This window comes from Pogona vitticeps, chromosome 5, assembly GCF_051106095.1.
Source record: "Pogona vitticeps strain Pit_001003342236 chromosome 5, PviZW2.1, whole genome shotgun sequence".
Lineage (NCBI taxonomy): Eukaryota > Metazoa > Chordata > Lepidosauria > Squamata > Agamidae > Pogona > Pogona vitticeps.
In genome coordinates this window covers 50516574-50538956 of record NC_135787.1, presented here as the reverse complement: position 1 = coordinate 50538956, position 22383 = coordinate 50516574, and the positions used below count along the sequence as shown (strand labels likewise).

Below are 22383 nucleotides of genomic sequence, written 5' to 3'. Positions count from 1 at the left end.
TGGCCATTGCCACACAATGCAGTAATAGAAAACTTAACAAGTGTTTCAGAGAACAGACATAAAAAGAAACTAAGCCATACCAGCTTCAGAGACATTGATGGAGTCAAGAACAGTGCCAGTATCGAGCTATAAAAATGCTGCACTACTTAGGCTACTTTCTTCCGAGAAAGACTTAGAGAGCAAGGATTATGTTACCAATAAATTAACTGTCCAAAACCTGGAACTGATTTTTTTTACACTCACCTACAATGCTGAGACGAAATGCCTTTTCATTTTTCAGCCTGCAAAAAAGGGATAGCTACATTTAAATTCTTCCTGAGATTAAAAAACAGAACACAAACTGAAAAAAGGAGTCAGAAATGGAAAAGTATAATTAACAATTGTAGCCTTTATAAACATGTCAGCAAGTCACCTACTCTTGGACTTCTATGATTAAGACAAGTTGGTTTTATTCCACATTAGGAAAGCATGGGTGGCAACATGAGAAAACGTGAGCTTGTTCTTCCTAAGTTAAAACTGCTTATAACAACAAAATATACTGCAGTATATTACATATTACTTCATACTTGCTCTATAGTTAGAAGAAGTCTCACTATTAAAAATTAACAAGTATGATGAACAACGAGCTATTTCAGGATATCCTCACTTCTTAGAAAAAGAGACCAGTGAGCTGTATTCATCACCATTCCCAAACCTGCAGGACTACATCTGCCTTTACACTCCTCCCTGTGCTCCCCAGTCACTCACTGGCAATGTCTGAGATGCTGTATGTATAAAATGCTAAAATAACAAAAGGAACTGTAAAAAAAAATGCAATTCAGAAAGTGTACATTCTGCTTAAGGAAATGAGGTTTGAATGGCTGTATATGAGAAGTCACTGCAAAACACTCACTAAACTCTCCATCCAAGCCATCACAGAGACACCGTGGCCAATGTAAAATAACATTTATCCCTAAAAGCAGCTCTGCCTTAGCTAGCCAACTGCTGAATGTGTAAATAAATGATAAAAATTAGTAACATAAGGAAAAAACCCTCCTCGGTTGCCATATTCCTGACATGGCACCACCATTTTTTAAAAGGAGAAATCGCAAAGACTGTCTAGTGCAGTGATGGCAAACCTATGGCACGCGTGCCACAGCTGGCAAACGAAGCCCTTTCTTCTGGCAGCTGACAAACCTTTTGAAGTGGCTGCAGCTGGGATTCCCCCTTTCTCTTCCTGTCCGTCCCCATGATTCCCCCTGAAACTGCTACTTCCTATTCTGGTTCTGGTCTTCTGGGTGGCACGGCAGCTACTGGTTTCTTCCCCACCCCCTCGTTTTGGGCACTCGAGCTGAAAAAGGGTTGCCTCCACTGCTCTAGTGGGCATGACTAGCCACGTGGGGGCATACCTGATTTAGGCCCCTAGGGATCTCTTTCCCCAAAAGAGGAAGCAATCTCCAATTTAAAAAAGGCCTCTAGAAGCCTATACAAGGAATGGGGGGAAACTGCCCAAATGTCAAATTGCAGCTCCCTGCCCACTGATGATGCCATGGTCATTTCAGGCCATAAAAAACAAACAGATAAGGGCCAGTGGGGCCACACACAATCCACAGACTAGGCTGTGACCAGCCTTGCCCTATACAGGACTTACAGGCTTTCCCCTCAGTACCGGAAAACCCTCCAGCCCATTCCATTTTTAAAAAATATATATAAATATTTTTTTCTGGGCAGCGAGACATGCTGCAAAGCAAAGTGCTCTTTTCCAGCTTATGTCCTTCCTGGGCTCAGTTGAATTCTTACATATTCTTATGGTGCAAAAGAGATCAGCTGATACTAGGTATCTTAACAGCTGATTTCTACTAAAGTATTTGGCAAGGTCAGCAGTTTAAGTAAGTAATCTCTGTTTGGGCACACCTCCTATCAAATATTGTTCTGGAAATTGTATTGCACATGTACAAACTGAACAGTGGAGTAACCTCACAGTTCTGTGTTCATCAACTGAACCACTGCCTGGGGGCATGGGTACAAATGCCTATTATGTGATGCATTGTGATGGATTAGGTGTGACCATCATGTCTTTATCTCCCATACTATCTTGATAATCCATCAGAAAGAAAGAGAGAGAGAGAGAGAGAGAGAGAGAGAGAGAGAGAGAGAGAGAGAGAGAGAGGTCTCCTCTCTCCAACCTCTTATTTATTTATTTATTTACAATATTTTTTAGCCGCACCATTGCCAGTGGCTTCTACACCAATATAAAAACATTTAAAATAAAAACAATTTCAAGCAGTATATTATGACTGTGCAAACTTCTTAGGATCCTTTTCTATAAAATCACTTGCTCAAAAAATTTGTCACCTCCACTTTGTTCTAGTTGTTGAAGCCCTGAGCTCCCATAGAGTAATAATGCTAGGATCGTCGTCGTTTAGTCGTGTCCGACTCTTCGTGACCCCATAGACCAGAGCACGCCAGGCCCTCCTATCTTCTACTGCCTCCCGGAGTTGTGTCAAATTCATGTTGGTTGCTTCGCAGACACTGTCCAGCCATCTCATCCTCGGTCGTCCCCTTCTCCTCTTGCCGTCACACTTTCCCAACATCAGGGTCTTTTCCAGGGAGTCTTTTCTTCTCATTAGATGGCCAAAGTACTGGAGCCTCAGCTTCAGGATCTGTCCTTCCAGTGAGCACTCAGGGTTGATTTCCTTTAGAATTGACAGGTTTGTTCTCCTTGCAGTCCAGGAGATTCTCAAGAGTCTCCTCCAGCATCACAATTCAAAGGCATCAATTCTTCGGCGGTCTGCTTTCTTTATGGTCCAGCTCTCACTTCCATACATCACGACAGGAAAAAACATAGCTTTGACTATTCAGACTTTTGTTGGAAAGGTGATGTCTCTGCTTTTTAAGATGTTGTGAAGATTTGTCATCGCTTTCCTCCCAAGAAGCAGGCGTCTTTTAATTTCGTGGCTACTGTCTCCATCTGCAGTGATCATGGAGCCCAGGAAAATAAAATCTGTCACTGCCTCCATATCTTCCCCTTCTATTTCCCAGGAGGTCATGGGACCAGTGGCCATTATCTTAGTTTTTTTGATGTTGAGTTTCAGGCCGTTTTTTGCACTCTCCTCTTTCACCCTCATTACAAGGTTCTTTAATTCCTCCTCACTTTCTGCCATCAGAGTGGTGTCATCTGCATATCGGAGGTTGTTGATATTTCTTCCGGCAATCTTAATTCCGGCTTGGGATTCCTCCAGTCCAGCCTTCCGCATGATGTATTCTGCATATAGGTTAAATAAGCTGGGGGACAATATACAGCCTTGTCGTACTCCTTTCCCAATTTTGAACCAATCAGTTGTTCCATATCCAGTTCTAGCTGTTGCTTCCTGTCCCACATATAGGTTTCTCAGTAGATAAGGTGGTCAGGCACTTCCATTTCTTTAAGAACTTGCCATAGTTTGTTGTGGTCCACACAGTCAAAGGCTTTTGCATAGTCAATGAAGCAGAAGTAGATATTTTTCTGGAACTCTCTGGCTTTCTCCATAATCCAGCGCAAGTTAGCAATTTGGTCTCGAGTGCCTCTGCCTCTTCGGAATCCAGCTTGTACTTCTGGGAGTTCTCGGTCCACATACTGCTGAAGCCTAGCTTGGAGGATTTTGAGCATAACCTTGCTAGCGTGTGAAATGAGTGCAATTGTGCGGTAGTTGGAGCATTCTTTGGCACTGCCCTTCTTTGGGATTGGTAGGAGACAACTGCAAATTCAGCTTTTGTGGTGGAAAAAAACTTCAGAAAAGGCTGATAATAAAACTTGGCAGAAGCAGAGAACAGTGGCAAAAGAACTTAAAAAACAATACATCTGAGGGAGAGAAGAGATAAAACAAAGAACAGCCTTCTATAACTCTGTAGTTGTCAGTTCACAGTTTTCCAAAAAGCAATTTAGGTTTTCTTATCTTCTTTTTCAATACACAAGGAAGCCAAAACAAAAAAAAAATTACAAGCCTGCAAATGGCACAAATATTTTCCCACAAGTTGTCAAATAGAAGAAAAAACATCACTGCTCAGAAAGAGAAGATGCAAGCTCTGAAATCTGAATGGGAAAGTTCCACAAGCCAACCTGAGTGCATACATTTCCAGGATATAAATGCAGGATATAAATCTAGTTAGAAATCAGTTGTCACACTGCTGCTAATGAATTATAGGAATGTTCTAGAACATTAAAGTATGTACAAAACCTGTGATTCACCGGTAATAAAAATTCTATTTTAAGAGACATAAATCGAAGCTGTTTAACAGAATGGCATATTTTTCAAGGTCACAAAACTTTTACAAAAAGGTTGATGTCCAAGAGGAGATGCACAAGAAACAGATAGGTTCCATCTTTTCTCCCTGCTTCCCTCAACTCTACTTATACAAGTGGTGCCTCGCATAACGATTTTAATTGGTTCAAAAAAAAAAAACCATTATGTGAAACATCGTTATGTGAAACACCATTTCCCATAGGAATGCATTGGAAACCGGTTAATCCATTCCAATAGGCATGGATTGCCGTCCTTAAGTGAAAAAACCCATAGGAAACATCGTTAAACGATACAATGTTTCCTCCATTGGAATGTATTGAAGCTGACTCAATGCATTTCAATGGCTTTGCGAAGTCAATTTTTGCAAATTTAAGTGTGTCATAAAAGGGTCAAAATGGTTTTAAATGCTTGGATTAGCTTCTGCACCCTCTAAAACAGATGCAAAAGTTAATTTGGCTTTGATCTGACTTTTCGTTAATTTATGGTGAATTTTTTTCCCCCAACTTTTGGCAGCTGTCAAAATCTGACAGCTCCATTGGTTCCTAGGGGGGGAGAAAAAATTCACAAAAAATTAACGAAGACTCAGCAACTGTTCTAAATGCTTGGATTCGTTAGAGGAGCCCCTAAGTGAATTTCGTTGTATGGTATACTGTGTATATACTTACAATGACAATAAATTATATTATTATTATTATTAAGTCGTGTGCAAACCTGATTTGGCTTTGATCTGACTTTTCATTAATTTATGGTGAATTTATTTTTGGCCCATAGGAACCAATGGAGCTGTCAGATTTTGACAGCTCCATTGGTTCCTATGGGCCGAAAAAAAAACTCACCATAAATTAACGAAAAGTCAGATCAAAGCCAAATCAGGTTTGCACACGACTTAGGGGGTCCTCTAACAAATCCAAGCATTTACAACCATTTTTGACCCTTCTAAGATACTTTTTAAATTGAAAAAAGAAACATCGTTAAGTGAAGCAGGGGACCTAAAATCGCATTCGTTATGCGAAGCATGGTCCCAAACTTCGCTAAGCGAAAATCGCCCATAGGAAACATCGTTATACGGTGCATATTATTTTCTAAAAAAACACATTGTTATGTGAATTCATCGCTAAACGAGGCACTCGTTAAGCGAGGCACCACTGTATCTCACTTCTGTGGTGCTTCCTGCCCGACCATCTCCCCTCTTTCTACACATTCTTTCTCACACATATACCTGTAAGATATTCTTGACCAGTCCTTTTCAGCCGAGAAACAAGAGAAAAAAAATAGCTGTGGTTGCCTCAGCCACCAATGACCTCTATAGCCTTTTCTTTTTCCACTTTCTGTTAGAGAAGCTGATCATTTCAAATAATGCTATTACTACGTACAGTACAGTATATAGACATGGGTAGTGGAAGAACCTCACTTTAGACTCACCAAAAGCACAGTGACAGCAGCTGAAACAGAGGGAGAGGGACGATGCCTTCCTTCTACATGTGATAAGTGTACAGTAGTACCTCGGTTTACAAACCCCTTGATTAACATAATTTTCAGTTTACGAATGGAAATCCATTGAAAATAATGCCTCCGTTTATGATTTTTTTTTTTCACAGTATGAAGCAAGTTTCCCCAGGATACATCGTACCTGGAGGTTTACAGTGCTGCCCCCATTCCTATGGCAAACTACGTTTTGGTTTACGATTTTTTTTTTTTGCATTACATAACGTCACAGAGAATGCATTAAATTTGTAAACTGAGGTACGCCTGTACCTTATTTAATATTGACTAACTAGAACTACAAAGCCTCAGTCAACCTGCACTGACAGAGTGACTGTGGCACCATCACAACACCATCTCCAAGAAACATGTGGTTTTCTGCCCTGCTCTACCCCTGGTACGAATATTCAGCAGTGTATTGGCATGTACCAGTGAGAGCTGTTGGGAGGCTGAGCCAGAGCAACTAGAAGGGTAGGGTGAGTCAGAGTCTGGGGAGTTCAGTCAGAGAGACAGAGAAGAGAGAAAAAGTTTTGGGGCTTGAGGCAGAGAGAGTGTTTAAGGAGTGATTAGTCAGAGTGTGACCTGTATTAATTAAGACAGAAGAGGTTAAAGTAAAATGCTGAGGCTTTTTATAACTTTAAGAATGTGCTTAAGAACTAGTCCTAGAACGTGTAATCAATAAACCTGTTTCTGTCTAAAAGTTCAGTACTGAATGGGCCTCAGTGGCAGCATTTTAAAGGGCATGTTGGGATACCTTTGGGAGCTCCATGTTTGGTGAAAGAAGCAGGGGCCACAGGGTAAGCGTCACACAATAGAGGAAGTCAGTGGAGAATTGTTGATGCATTTCACATTCCTTTGACTCATTCATCTTAATTTTCACTGTTGTTGCAAGACGTTGCCTGGTTTTCTTTGCCCTTTACCTTGTGATTCATGGTGAGAAACACAATAATTGACAGATGACGGAAAGACCACACACCAGTCTGTAATGTCTTTTGACTTTATTGTTGCAGTATTTAATTTAGTATTACTTCTTTTCATCATATGTTTCATGGCTGACGAGCTTGTTGGTTATCAGACATTTACTGTTCATGGCTTTCAGCTTTGGAGGCGTAATTAACAACTCTGACTTGCCAGATATTCCTGCAGATGCTAAACGGAAAGCCATGTACATTGAAAGTAAAATAATGATCTAAAATTAATGGGCAAAAAACAATCAAATTCCAAATCTTTTCGCACCTGCTGTCATGAGAGGCTGCTGCAAAAGGACAAAGACAGGAGCTGAACAGAAGTTTTCTAGCAGCCACCCTAGGTATAGAGCTCTTTGCCTTCAGCTGCAGCCCTACAAAGAACATATGAATCCAGCCAGCGGGGAATGTGGCTGCAAACACAAAAAACCTTACCCCCTGCCATGCTCCTGCATGTTTTAGACCAGAGATAGACAATATGCAGCCCTGTTGTTAGACTTCAGCCCCCAGCATTCCTCATCTGTGGCTCTAATGAGGACTGATGGGATTTGCAGTCAAAAAAGCATCTAGGGGGTAACACTTTGCCCAGCAGCTTTAGATCTTCATGGACTCGAGGTCAGCGAATAGTTCTGTAGTAGCACTCAAATGAACACACAGCGTTCCCATGAACACAAACCAGGCCTTGGCAAACTCCAGAAGTCCAGGGGCTACACACCCACCCCTGGACCACAGAAGGCTGTGCCAAATCCCACAACCTTCACATCTATTTTTAAAGGGTGTTTTTAATTTTAAAACATCCCTCGCACTCTTCAGTGGCCAAAACTATTTTATCACTTCTTTATAGAACTGAGGATGTGAGCAGCACAAGCAAGCTAGGAGGCCCTCAACACCGGGGGGGGGGGGTTGTTGTTTCCTACTCCCACCCCCAAAAGGGTAAAGGAAAACCCTGAGCCAGTTTTTGTCCTAAAAAAAGATCTTTTTAGAGTGTTTTGGTGGACACAAGGTGCTGAGGAACTGTCATAAACCCTGATAAGGCAGACCTTGTGAACTGTTAGATGGCTTTGCTTACAGCGAGACCTTTGAACCCAACACACAAGCAGCGGTAATGACGTACATGGCCATGTTATCGTGTTCATCTGATACAAATGCCTGCAAAGGGCTTATGCCACACCAAAATCACTATATGGCATACTAAATAAAGAAAACTGAGATGCCATGTAACTAGGCTATTCTGCACAAAAGACGAAAACTTTACATCCTTAAAACAATATACTCTTATAAGTAAAGTAAAGAGGAGCTTACAGGCTTCTGAAAAACACATCTGCTAAACACAAAAAAAGAGAAAGTAAGAGATCCCCTAAAAGTTGCTTTTACTGGTGCATGCATGACAAAACTAGTGAGAGGAAGTTGCCTTAATTCAATGAATTATACCGTGTTTCCCTGAAAATAAGACGGGGTCTTATATTATTTTTTGCTCCAAAAATGCATTAGGGCTTATTTTCAGAGGATGTTTTTTTTTCCATGTACAATGATCAACATTTATTAAAATACAGTCATGTCATCTTCTTCTGGTTGCTGCACAATGGTGGAGGGTGGGGTTTCACTTAATTGGGGCTTATTTTGGGGTGGGGGGTGGGGTTTATATTAGGAGCATCCTGAAAAATCATACTAGGACTTATTTTCAGGTTAGGTCTTATTTTCAGGGAACTTGGGTATATCTGGCTACAGAGCTGGAGGCTGGGAGTTCAATTCCCTACTGTGCATTCCAGCAGAGCTTATCTGTGTGGCCTTGGGCATGCTGCACAGCCCCCAGAAGAAGGGAATGGCAAGCTATTTCTGAGTACTTTTTACCTGCAGACCCTGAAAAAAGGTTGTCATGATTACATGCTGCCACTTGACCGCATGTAACTACTGTATTAGCTGCCTTACTTAGTCTGCCTCCCCAACAACAAAAACAAAAATGAAATTTTTAAAAAGAGCAAAAGTATTGTGGCCCCATTAAGACAATGAAGTTAATTTCACATTGAGCTTTCATGGATTACAATTCACTTCTTCAGACACTTTTCTTTCAGCCATGGAGAGAAATATGAATAATATTTGTGTGGTGATGATCAAAATGAAAATATTTTTAAATGCATTTGCTTAAAATATTTATGTGCGGCCTTTCTCCTAAAGGATGCAAGGCAGCTTGCAGTATTAAAAGAACCAACATTACAAGAAAAAATTAGAATATTAATAAAAAAATTAAACATATGCCATATTTAAACTTCAAATAAAAAAGCCAGAGCAATATTAAAAGCACCCATTAAACAAACCCAATCCCCTTGGTCAGCCGTCATTGAAAAGAAAGCCGGTCTAAAGAGAAAGATCTGCTTGCAAAAGGACAGCAAAGATAAGGCCAGCCTGGTCCCTCATGAGATGGAGTTCCAGAGTCTTGGAGCAACTACAGAAAAAGCCATCACCCAGCTCCCCAACCCCAAGTGGCTGTGAGAGGAATGGGACTAAGAAAAAGGCTGCCTCTGCTGGTCTTAATACCTGGGCAGGCTTATGAAGGGAGATGAGGTCTTGAGATAGCTTGGACCCAAGCTGCTTAGGGCTTTATAGGTTAAAACCAGCACTTGGGATTGTGCCTGGAAATGGATCAGCAGCCAAGGCCGCTTCTGTAACAGGGGGGTTATGTGAGCCTTGTAACCAGCCCCAGTTAGGAAACTGGTTGATGCTTTTTGGACTGGTGGAGTTTCGAAACACTTTCCAAAGGCAGCCCCACATAGAGCGCATTACAGTAATCCAGCTGAGATCTAATTAAGGCATGCATTACCATGGCCAGATCAGATCTCTCAAAGAACAGGCACAGTTGATGCACTAGGGTTTTGTTGTTGTTGTTGTTGCTTTTTTTAGTAAAATCAATCCGTGCTTATTAAACATTGTGGTACATGGTTTCAGCTGTTTCTATTAGGTATAATACCAGAAAATTTTGATAAACAAAATGTATAGTGGTGCCTCGCAAGATGGCTTCTTCTATGGCCGTGCTTCACAAGATGAATGTTTTTCACAAGACCAATGCCTCGCCAGATGAATGAATTATTTTTGTCTTGTGAGGTTCCCATAGGAATGCATTGCTATGCATTCCTATGGGAAACTGCTTTTCACAAGACAAAAATTTTGCAAGACAGCGCTACTCGCGGAATGAATTACTTTCGTCTTGCGAGACACCATTGTATATTTAATACTGCATATTTTTGACAGCAGCTAGGATTGTACTGGCACAACATTGGAAAAATGAAGGAATACCCTACAGATGAAGAAATAATTAAGAAGATTTTGGACTGCACGGAAATGGACAGACTTACATTGAAAATTAAAGAGAAGCAAGATTCAGAATATTTTCAAACGTGGAATCTGTTCTATCAATGGTTAGAAACGCAGTGTAGAGATTAGGTCCTAATCTCTACCAACAAATGAATATGGTACACTAGTTTTAACTGTGCAAGGGCACTCCTGGGCACTGACAAAACCTGGGCATCCAGACTCAGGAACAAATCTAGGAGCACACCCAAGTTTTCCACCTGTGTTTTCAGAGGGGGTGTAACACCATCCAGCACAGGCTACATCCCTATTCCTTCATCTGCTTTTCAGCTCACTAGAAGCACCTCTGTCTTGTCTGGATTAAGTTTCAATTTATTCACCCTCATCCAGTCCATTACTGACAACAGACATAGATCTAGAACTAAAACAGCTTTCTCAGATTTAGATGGAAAAGATATAGTTTGGTGACACCAAACACCAAAACTCTGCAGAACCTCTCTCTCTATGGGTTCATGTAGATGTTAATTAGCATAGGAGACAAAACAGAACCCTGAGAAGAACGACAGGCCAACAGTCAGGGTGTCGGACAGGAATCCCCCAGAACCACCCTCTGAGTTCTCCCTTCCGGAAAGGTCTGGAGCCATCATAAAACAGTGACTTCAAGTTATATTCCAGAAAGACAACTCAGAAGGATACTGTAACTGATGGTATTGAAAACCACCTCAGAGGTCCAGCAAAACAAACATACACTCCCTTTGCCAAGTTCCCAGCATAGGTCATCTGCCAAGGCAACCAAAGTATTCTCCATAACCAGGCCTGAAGCCAGACTGAAATGGATCTAGGTAATCCATCTCACCCAGAATTGGCTTGAAGGAATTCTTTCTATCAATTTTATGCTCTCCATCAGGGCATGTCAGCAAACCCTGAAGATCATGTTTAAGAAACTAATAGTAACTGGCTGTCACCAAGACACAAACTCTGTAGATCCATCTCATTTTTAACATGTTTAAGAAAAAGTTTTGCCAATTCAGTATTTCCTGACATTTTCAAGGCAAGAAAAAAATTCTCAAGAACACCGTAGGTCAGTATTTCCCTTTCTCTGCTAATGAACAGTACACATACAAAGGACTCACTTGTCTTTTTTTTCTTGTTTGTGTGCTTCTTTCGTAAGTTGAGCAGCTTTTCTGCTATAAGGATGGATGACTTTCTTCTCCTGCCCTCCTCCTTTGTTCTTTGCTGCTTTAGGCTGAAACAATGAGGCAGAGGAAAGACCACAGTAAGACATTTTAAAATGCTTCCTTTCAAAGCGTTCTTGTAAGGTGTGAAGTTTAGTCACCATATTTCATCTCTTGAAGTGCTCATTTGCTTACATGTAAAAGCAAGTTAAGATTTCCTGTAGAAAAGATACAAACAACAATCAAAAACTTCAATGGGCTTAAATAACAACAACAAAAAATAGAACAGCACAGCTAGAAAGGATCGAGTCCAGCTACCGTCAAGTAGGCACAGTGGTGAATTGAACTTCCAACCTCTGCAGCCAGATATCTAAACCAATGAGCTACTCAGGAGTTCGTTTTAAGGACACTGTTGTTAGTTAGTTATGAGCTGCCAAGTCAAAACCAACCTATAGCAAAACTAACAGAGCTTTCAAGGTAAATTGGATATTTAAGTAGTGGTTTTACCAGCTCCACTCCCCAAGTCAGTTTCCATGGCCCAGTGGGGATTTGAACCTTCTTCTCCAGAGTCCTAGTCTGTCACTCTGTCCACTACACCACACTGGGTACCGACAGTGTTGTTAAGGCTGCAGAATTAGTGTAAAGATGTTTAAAAATTCTATAATTTCAAACTGAAATGTTCAGGATAACAATGGCACAATAAAAAAGAGCAAACAGGACAGCTCAGGGCAGTAAGAGCAGAGACAGAAAATTTACTCAATGTTATTATTTAGGTAGCTAAGATTACTTCCAATTCCACATGAGCAACTGATCGAGACATTGTCCTCTAGCTCCAAAGACACATCAGGTAACATCAACTTCCTCGACCCTAATTGTTCTGGCTGTCATACTGAAAGAGCAATGAGATGCACTTCTAGCTTTAGTCAATAATCTCTACATAGATACTGACAGGTGGACAGCATTCTAATCACCCGTCTCAAGAAGAACATCAGAAGGCTCGAAGAGGCTCAATCAAGGGCAGCCAAGGGCTCAGAACACAATATAAAGAAAAGCTACACTGTTGAAGTTTCTTAGTTAAAGCGGGGGGGGGGGGGATAACGAGAAACACAACATTCATTGATAGATCTATACGTCATATGGGGAAGGACTGGACAAAGGTTTTTTCTTCTTATCCAATAAGGCTAGAACTCAATATATTAATCAGAGAAGGTGACTTATTATAGATTCAGAGCAGATACAAAGTGCTGATAGCAATTCCTTCTTTCCCTGTGACATTTCCTGGAACTATTTCTAACTCTACAACACAAATATTACTACAGCTTGTTTCCGTCTGTACACTGACGAAACCCAGGGGACACACCACCACCTGCTGTCTTGATTTCCAACCACAATTAGGGACTGCACAGAGATAAGAAAAACTGAAACAATACAGGTAATGAAATGAAGACACCAGCTCAAGAGACGCAGCATCTTAGTATGGTTCTCCAGATTCATCAGTCATAATTTGCCACTGTTATGCAGATCTGTGGCTTTTCTTGCTCTTCCTGGGAGTGCTGGCACCAGAAATCTTCATCAGAGGCACATCAGAGCCACAGTATATTATTTATTTCACAAGCCCACTCAACAAGCTACACAACTGCAACCTCATGTGACTTTATATTTTCATCTTCACCCGCTTCCTTTTAAAAGGCAGGATAGGTTTCCATGCTTTCATGCTTATGCACCTTATTTAAAATAAGAACAGTAATAAAAAGTAAATGAAAGTAAGAACAAAAGCTGCTGGCTCCTTCCTCATCAATGTCTCTTCATTTTACCATGCAGGTTTTAATTTTGTTTTGTGCTCTCTTTTTAAAATTCTCAGTCCCATTTCAGCACATTCAATAACAAAAGTAACATGCACCTACAAAGCTGGACACCTAATATCTAGAAGAGGGGTGCAGATTCGTTGTTGGGCTTCCAGGTAGCATAGGGGAGTTCTGGGAGCTGTAGTCCAAAAACAGGAAGCTATTCTGCACCCCTCTAGTAACTGTTTTTCTTTTCTTGCCCTGTTTTTCTTTTTCACTATTATGAATTTTAGATTCATATCGGTGCACTGTCATATTGATTGTGCTGTTACTCAGCATCATATGGGGTTCTGAATTTTAATTTGTAAACTGCCTAGTGTAGTGTTCCACTAAAGAGATAGTATATAAATCTGCTAAGCAAGTAAAACAATTACTACACACACCTACACCTACACCTACACCTACACACACGTATGTATGTATGTATGTATGTATGTATGTATGTATGTATGTATGTATGTATGTATGTATGTATGTATGTATGTATGTATGTGTGTGTGTGTGTGTGTGTGTGTGTGTGTGTGTATGTGTGTATATGCATATGCATATGCATATACATATATACAGTATGCTACAAGCTGCTGGCCTGCAGTATAAAAGTCAGAGTCTCCACTGTTCAACTCATCACTACAACAACCACTACAACATCCACAACACCGCATGTGGTAGCAGCTGCCAGAAACTGAATCATGTGGTCTTTCTCCTCCACCATTTAATGAAGTCACACACCTTTCTGTTAATTTCCCATTACGGGATTAAGTTACGGTGGAAATACAACGCATTCATCCTTCATTCTTGGAAAAAGGAACTAATTACAATTTAACTTGCTACCTTCAAGCTCTAAGCTTGCTGCAAGAATTCCTTTCAGACATATAGGGTGATTCCACCATAATATAATATAAAGTACATTTCATTATCTTTAACCTGTCCACAGTTTCCCAAGCACAATTCACAGGACAGTGTTGACTAAATAGCTCTATATACTTCCCCCAAGAACCAAGATCAAACAGAAACACCTCTATAAATATTCATAGACTCTTTTTTTAAAAGGCACACCCTCCATATGCTAACAGAGTCTGGCTGCTATCACTTCCAAACAACCAATAGTCATGGATGATGGAAACTGTAGTCCAATCTCTGTATCCACCCCACCCCTCCCTAGCACTTCCAAGGCAGCTTACGTAGTAATAGAAAAGATAGGGTAGAATTTACATTTTCTGAGAGTAGCATAAAAATGTCAAAATACAGGTGAATGAAAAAGTTAAAAAGCAACATGATACAGTACATGAAGTTCAAAACTACAACTCAGGTACAATTAGATTGTATCACTGACAATCCCGAGTCTCCATAACATCCCTTTCAAGTCATACAAGTGTGTGAATGTACAAGACAGAGAACGAGAGAGAATATCTTCGCATGTATATAGAAACCTATGCAACTCAAACATTGCTACCAGGAGAACCGCTCAAACACCTCCTGTCCAAAGGAGATCTTGAAATAAATGAAATGGAAATAGGCTGGCCTCATGGGTTCATCACAGCAGACTGCACATATACAAAATAAGAACAAGCAAATTTTGCTCTAATTAGCTACTGCTGTAGATAAGGCTGCTCCTAAGGCTATGGAGGATGAGCCCACCAATAAGAACACATCCAGCCACAGAACCTCATTTCTCCAGTATGTCCCTGGGAAACAGGTCCAAGACTTTGACTACATCTGAATGAACTTTTTACTCAACACTTCCAGACCTTAGACTTTGATCTTTTATGAGTAGGAACACTGGACTGCACATATTTATATTGGAAAACTTTATCAAATTATTTACTTCCTTAGTATCAGACAGAACACTGTTGACATATATTATTTGATGGTTTGATATAAGTTGTTGATACACTTTTGTTGATATTTTTTGCATATTATACACTAATGTTTTAAGTTTCGTTTAGCTGCAATATGGAGTTTCCAATGTTTGTTTATCTACAAGGACAGGGTGTCAGGTCTATCAGACTTTTGGTGTAAGAAGCTATCTTGCCAAGACTGGCAATTCTTAGCCACATTTTGTTCTGTTTGCCCTGCACACTCTTCTGTGTTGGTGTAAAAGCTAGATTCTTCCCCTTTAAGAAATCCTATAGCCAGCCTTGGACTCAGTGTCCTTTGTTCTCATGCACCTGTAGTGTTTATGTTCCTGATGGTCCTGCATTCAACAATCTTGAACTCTTAACATTACCAACATCCTGGCTGCTCCCAGCCACTTCTTTACTGAGTTAAAATGATTGCTAACATAGAAGCTCATTCTTGTTATGTCAAATAATTTTGAAGGAGTTTGCCAAGTTATGAAATGCACTTGTGATTTTTGTGAGGATGACTCTGGATCTAGCAGGTTCCTAAGTGGAAGGCATGAATAAGCATATCTAAAGTTTCCTCAACTGTCTTACCTTACATTCTGGCCACTATATCCCAGTGTTCAAGTAGACTCCGGACTCCTTTCCAATTGAAATAAGCCACTTAGAACCCCCTTCCTTTACCCATTCTTAGAATTGCTTTGTCTCCCTCCTCCTCTCAGAAGACTCAAAGCCCAAACCAGTTTCACCCCAAGTCCTATAGCTTAGTGGAATTGACATCCAATCACTGAATCCTCACAATCCCAGTTCTTATACAAAGTGCACTCTTTTGAGTTCATTCATCTGCCACTCCACAACAGAAACTCCTATTCCATAGTGCAGGTGTTGTGCATTCTATAATTCCTGTACGCTGACCAAATAAAACCACACACCCTAAGAAACAGCTGAGTTACTGGACTCAAGCTGCCAAGCTGCTAGCTTCCAAGAAACACCATATAGGTATATTCTCAGAATGTGTGTAAGAACAAGGAGATATGCAGAGCACTGAAACTCCACTTTCTGGACCACTGAAATGGTAAGCTACCTAGGGAGAATCCTCTTTCTATGCTCCCAAAAGTCTCAACAGTGCTCTTCATGGTCTCCATTTATACAACAGAGACTGATTGGACCTACCCGAGCATTACATTGTGCTTTGCCAGCTTTAATCAGGGTTGTAGCCTCCAAATTTTAGTTTTATACGGTATATCTTTGCAAAAACCAAAATCTGGTTAAGGAACACGTAACATCATAGCAATAAAGAAAGGTGCATGACACTGAGACTCTGGTCCATCAACCTAATACTGATGACTCTAAGTGGCAGCAGCTTTCCATCATTCCAGGATAAACTCTCTTTTTTAAGCCTTATCTAGTGCAACCTGGTGGTATCCCACTCAAAATAGGCCTAACACTGCTTAGCAGCTGAAATCAGACAAGAATGGGTATGTCTGAAATGGTATGGTAGTAAACTTCTTTCACAACTGTGTAAAGATATTTTGTCTTTCCATTTGAATCATGACATTACATTGATATCCATATTTAAATATATTTGGGTTAATTTTCAGAGCAAGTCCCTCACAAACATTCAAACATTTCATATGCCTATGTAGTTCTACTATTTAGAGCAGTCCTATGAGTCAGTATTGGGGAAGATGACTGTGCAGAGCATTTTTTAAAAAATGTTTTGCCTGTTACATAAAGAACACAGGAATACTGTACAGACTTCCACTTTACATGCAGTCATTGCGCCATGATAATACAGAACTTTAGCAAGGGTCTTCGTGTTGTTTGAACATAGAAAACTACAATTTATTTTAAGCCACAGAACTCATTCTTGGGGTTGCCATAAGTGGAGGCAATTTGACAGCAAATTACAACAATAAATAACCAACAGCACATGCAACTTGGGGCGAAATTCTTCCAAAAACAGGATCTAGGCTCAAGTTTCTCTAAGAAAAGAGAGCAATCAACAGTAGTGCCAGAAAGGGTGCTCACATGTACCCTTACTACGAACAAGCATTTACTGCAAGATAATTAGCCAAACTGTTAAATCACAGCTGACACCATCTTGCTGGCAGAAAGCAGCAATGACTTGAATTGACTTCAAGTAAAAGTGAAAGAAGAAAGTGTCAAAGTAAGACTGCACTTGAGGATTAAAAAGGCAAAAATCATTACTACAGAAGAACTACACAACTTTAAAGTTGACAATTAAGAAATTTAAATAATTAAAGATCTTGTACATCTTGGGTCAATCTTCAATTCAAATGGAGAGTGCAGCCAAGAAATTAGAAGACTACCAGGAAGAGCAGTAATAATAGAATTAGACAAGCTCATCAAGTGTAAGGATGTGTCACAGGAGACCAAGACCATCCACACTCTTGTACATTCCCAATCACCACCTATGGATGTGAAAGCTAAACAGCAAAGAAAGCTGGGAAGAATAAACTGATTCGTTTTAAATACGGTGCTAGAGGAGAACTTTGCAGATACCCTGAACAAGCAAGTCCTAGATCAAATCAAGTCTGAACTATCTCTGGAGGCAAAAATGTTGAAACAGAAGCTGTCCTACTTTGAGTACGTCATGCGAAGGCATGATTCTCTGTAAAACAATACTGTTGGGAAAGGCTGAAGGCAACAGGAAAAGAGGAAGACCAAATACGAGATGGGACTGACTCCGTAAAGGAAGCCACAGGCTTGAGTCTACAAGAACTGAGCAGGGCTGTGGAGGACAGGACATCTGGGGGACTGATCATGCATAGAGTGGCTATTAATCGGAGGCGACTTAAGGGTACACAACAACAATGCAAACCACATACAAGCATTGTGATTTAGATTTACTGTTCCCAACAACAGGCAGTTTTAGCGTTGCTTTCACTCCCACCACCGTCTCGCACTTACCATCTTTACGGAGAAGAAAATCAGATCCAACGTCGTAACCCACAATTTGGCAGCACGTGTCCTCCTGTACATGCGCATAAAAGGAACCACGTACGCCCCCGTAACCCTCTCGGGTGAGCACCGCCACTCACGAGTAATCAGTTCCGTTTCCAGCAGCCAATAAAAGCAATACGTACAGAAGGAATGCGAGCTCGTTAATTCTTCCCTCCCGGCTAGGAAAGCGAGCGAAGGGTGTCGATGCCAGAGTTAGCTCTACAGAAAGGGATCGGGTGGGGTGAAAAGAAGTTATCGGTATGATGCTTCAGGTGGCTAGAAGAGCGTGGAAAGCTGTTACTTATCTTGTGAGAGTAGGAAGCAGGCTTCTTTAGCTAAAGAAAACACCGTTTGGAAAGAGGGTCAAATGAATGGACTGTTTAAAATGCGCACACGCACACACACGTGCGGAGGGATGTGACCCCGTATTACTGAGACGTGGTTCTTCTCTCCACGTTCCTAACAATGCAGGTCAGCATCGAGTCAAATATTGAGAGGATCCCAAATAATTATTTCTATAGCTTAAATTTTTTAACGTAGCATTTGTATTTATAATTCCACGCCCAGCTCTCTTATAGTCTAACCATCAGAATAGAAAGGAGTAATAAAAAAAACCTCTTGAAAGTGGGCAAAGAGATCTGACAAAAGATGAAAAGAAGAAGCTGTATGGTTTGGTGGTTCTTAATAAACTTCTGGCTTAATTTGTTGCAGGTTTTCAATTTTGTTTTTGTTGTTTTTGCCCTTTCTTGTACAATCTTACCTCTTGGTGGCACCTTTAATCTACAAATCGGTCTAGAAGACTGCGAGATGTTTGCCTTCACACTACCGGGTGAACTGAACTAATTCAGAAAAATCTTTATTATGCAGTTGTGAAACAGACAGCCCAGTCCTATTTGTGTTTATTAGAAGCTACCCAAGCTCATTCATGGGGATCTTCGTCTACAGAGAACCGTTCCTAGAACTTCATTCATTGCAGAAATATTACTGCCTTGATGTCTATTGTGGGTTGAAAGATAAACAAATTAAATAAATAAATAAAACCATCACACTCCTTACAGAGATTCAGGAGCTGTTTCCAGTCTTCAGAGAATGCTAGCAAACTGAAATAAGAGTTGAGGTGGGAAATATGGTTGCTGGATCTAACGATGCCAGCTGAATTCTTGTCCTTTTCTAGGTCTTCGGAAAGAGAAACACATCTCAGGTCAGGCAGATATGAGGGAGGTGAAAGTATTAGCTTTTGTATGTGAGACATGGAATTTAAAGTCTGGACACCCATTTCCATTCTTTCCCACTTGGTGCCAAGTTAAGCATGAAGATATTTTTGTATGTGTGTTGCACCAAAGGGCACAACAGAGAACCCACTGGTTCTCTGATCAAATCCTCCCCTCACACTTGGCTTTTTGGTGTGTGTGTTACATTTGTGTCATGTGTGGTTTGAAGACAATGGACTAGTACTGTCACAACTAACACTGTCAATGTGACAACTATTGTATTAGTTCATTTGTTTGAATCAGTATTGTCATAAAACCTTTATCAACAGAGGTTTCGTGCCTCCTGAACCTCAGTGGACTCAGTGGGACTTCCTTCTGATTAAGTATCGTTGGGCCCCAAGTCTACAAAAACAGCAGTCTTGCTTTTCCAGTGAATATGTATTTTTACATAGTGACCTATGCATGACTGCCAGCAAAAGAGGATCCCATTCGAAAGTCTTGCTGATTTCAATAAGATCTGTTTTCTGATCTTTTACGACATCCTTAAGTGACTGGCTGAGGCAGCCACCTTACTTTCCCTAATCATAGGCAAGTCTCATGACAAGCCAGGGAGGGAAAAGGGAAATTGCAATTGCTTTATTTCCTGTTATAAATTGAGATAGGCAGTGCAATCCAAACTCAGAGATACACTAGTTATAATGGGTCTGGAATAGAGAGAAGCGTTTTCTGCCAATCCCACTGTCCTACTGCCAGCACAAGGTGCTTGGTGCCACCAACAGCTATGCTTGCCCGAGATCAGCCAGCATGCTAGTAGACCCAGAAAAAGGTCAGAGAAGGGGAGCAGTGGGGAATAAATTGTGTTATGCCAGATCCAAATCTTTCTCAGCCAAGACCCACAACTACTATTTTGACACAAAAACAAGCCAAGGAGGGTGCACCCCAAGTAATTTCCAACATCCCTTGGCTGAGAAGGGTTTGGATTCAGTATAGCCTTGGGGTACGACTACACTAGAAAGCTGAATGGAAATTTGATAATAGGACATTTTGAATCGGACTATTACGAAGCATTTTATGCTGGAAATGACAAACTCAAAAAAATGGTGTGGCTCCAATAATGAGGCAATATGTAGCACAGGCAGTTTGTGGCTACAATGCAGAGAATAATAACAGTCAGACTTCTTGGAAAACCTGTCAACATAACCATCATCCAAGTCTATGTTCCAGCTACAGATGCTGAAGAAGAAGAAATTGAAAGCTTTTACACAAGTGTCCAGGAGGAAATTGATCATACATCAAAATGAGATACTGTATGCTAATAAGCATAGGTGAAGGGAACACAAAAATAGGAAACAAAGCAGATCCAGATGTTGGAGTCAGAAATGATGCAAGAGAACCCCTCATAGAATTCTGTGAAACCAACAATCCATTTGTTGCAAATACATGCTTCAGACAACTGATGAGATGACTCTACATGTGGATGTCACCAGATGGTCAATCACCATCATCATCATGCGCTATCAAGTCAATTCTGACTTATACAGTAGCTAACCTTTTCAGGGTGGTCCAAGTAGAGAATAGAAGTGGTTTACCATTCCATTCTTCTGGTAGTGCCTTGGAGTGCAGCAGTGGAGAATCAAACCCCCTCAGATGGTCAATATAGAAATCAAATGGACTACATGATCGGAAGTAGGAGATACAGAAGCTGGATCATCTCTCTTAAAGCAGGAAAATATTGTGACTGTTACCCAGTCCGGGCTACCTTTTTATGGACACACTATTCCCTTGTTTATCCTGGGATGAGTGAGCCCCAGGAGGAGTCAGATATGGTAGGTTTAGGCCATGGAACCTGAGTGGAATTGCATCAATCCCAAACAATGCCACCAACTGAAATCTGACACTATCTGCAGAAAATACAAAAAATTCACAAGGCTAGGCATTTAGCAGCGACATGCCCACCTTGCAAAGTAGCTAACACCACACCCACAAAAAAAAAAACAACTAAATATTCCAGTACCTGGTCAAGGCAAGAGCTGGTTTTAATACCATAAACTCTCTGAGCCAACAACCCAGACAATTGGTTGAAGAGATGTTTATATTTTAATAAAAGAAGCAAAAAAGTCAATATTTCCAAAAAGTTCCAACATATTTAAAAAAAATAATTGGAGCAAAATACAGAGATTGTCTAAGGCAGCTCCAGAATTCACAGCAGAAAACAGTAAAGGCCAAACTTTTCTACCTGTACTCACACCTTAATGCAGGGTCAGTATAGTTCTTGGGTATCTACAGAGTCTCAGTCTTTCAATTCTATGAAGTCGATCAATTCTATGAAGAAAGCAACACATCTATCCCCCGCTTTCAGGGATCCTACCTAACTCGTCGGAGGACCTTGTGATCCTGTGAAGATGTGCTAGGTTTAGCCTCACAGAGGGAAACCCAGACCTACTCCATCTCTCTGCTTAGGTCAAGGAACTCTACCCAGCCTAAAAGAGATCAACTAAAGTCACCCATCAACCACAGTGACTGATAATCTCTCCCACTTATCACAATACATCCACAACAAAAACACACTGATCACCCTATCTCCTGAAAAGGACAAAAGCTGTTCCCACAGCTATAAATACTCAACTATCCAACAAACAGCAACAGAGCATGGACAGAGTTCCTACTCCAGTCCTCTGAAGATGCTGGCCACAGAGACTGGCGAAACGTCAGGAAGAACAACCTTCAGAACACAGCCAGAGAGCCCGAAAAACCCACAACAACCATCAGATCCCGGCCGTGAAAGCCTTTAAGAATACATTGGCATTTCTTTGCAGTACAGCAACAATGAAGAAAAAAGGATGGGAAAAACTATGATATTGGGATAAAACAGTAGTACAGGAAAGCAGGAAGGAGGTAGTTCCTAACGCTTTTCTAGCCTATGCAATCAAAGCCCACAGGAAATAGCATATTAATCAATCCCTTTTTTGCCCTCCACACAATCCTGACAGTGTAGTGCAAAAGTATACACTGGTTTTAAAATGAAAAAGAGGAAGAGAGATGCTCCAGAAGGCAACTACTAGCTAACCTAAAAGGGACACAGAGCCCTGCCTAAATGCAAAATGGCTGCATTAATATAGCCAAAGTGAACTTGTATGATCTCTTGGAGTATCCTAGCAATTAAATCCCTCTGCATATTATCTTTCATGATTTAACTGTAAGTCAGAGATAAGCATACATTTAAGGAAAACTGAAGATTCCTTCAAGGACATAAGCATAGTAAATCTCATTGCTCAAAGTCATACAATTAAGGTGAAGAGATAAGCTTTGTTGTTGTTGATACATGCCATC

General features: G+C 40.7%; 1 protein-coding gene across 1 annotated transcript in view; it reads right to left on the bottom strand.

Annotated features, from left to right (window-relative positions):
• The window catches only part of TMA16 (translation machinery associated 16 homolog), a 39425-nt gene extending 19227 nt beyond the window's left edge, over nucleotides 1-20198 (bottom strand). Inside the window, exons 1-3 of the mRNA XM_020809931.3 lie at nucleotides 17810-20198; nucleotides 11149-11261; nucleotides 244-281 (exon numbers count right to left, since the gene is read on the bottom strand). Of these exons, the coding sequence (XP_020665590.3) occupies nucleotides 244-281; nucleotides 11149-11261; nucleotides 17810-17887 (229 nt within the window). The 5' untranslated portion in view covers nucleotides 17888-20198. The remainder of the gene's footprint in view (nucleotides 1-243; nucleotides 282-11148; nucleotides 11262-17809) is intronic.
• Nucleotides 20199-22383: the final 2185 nt, after the last annotated feature.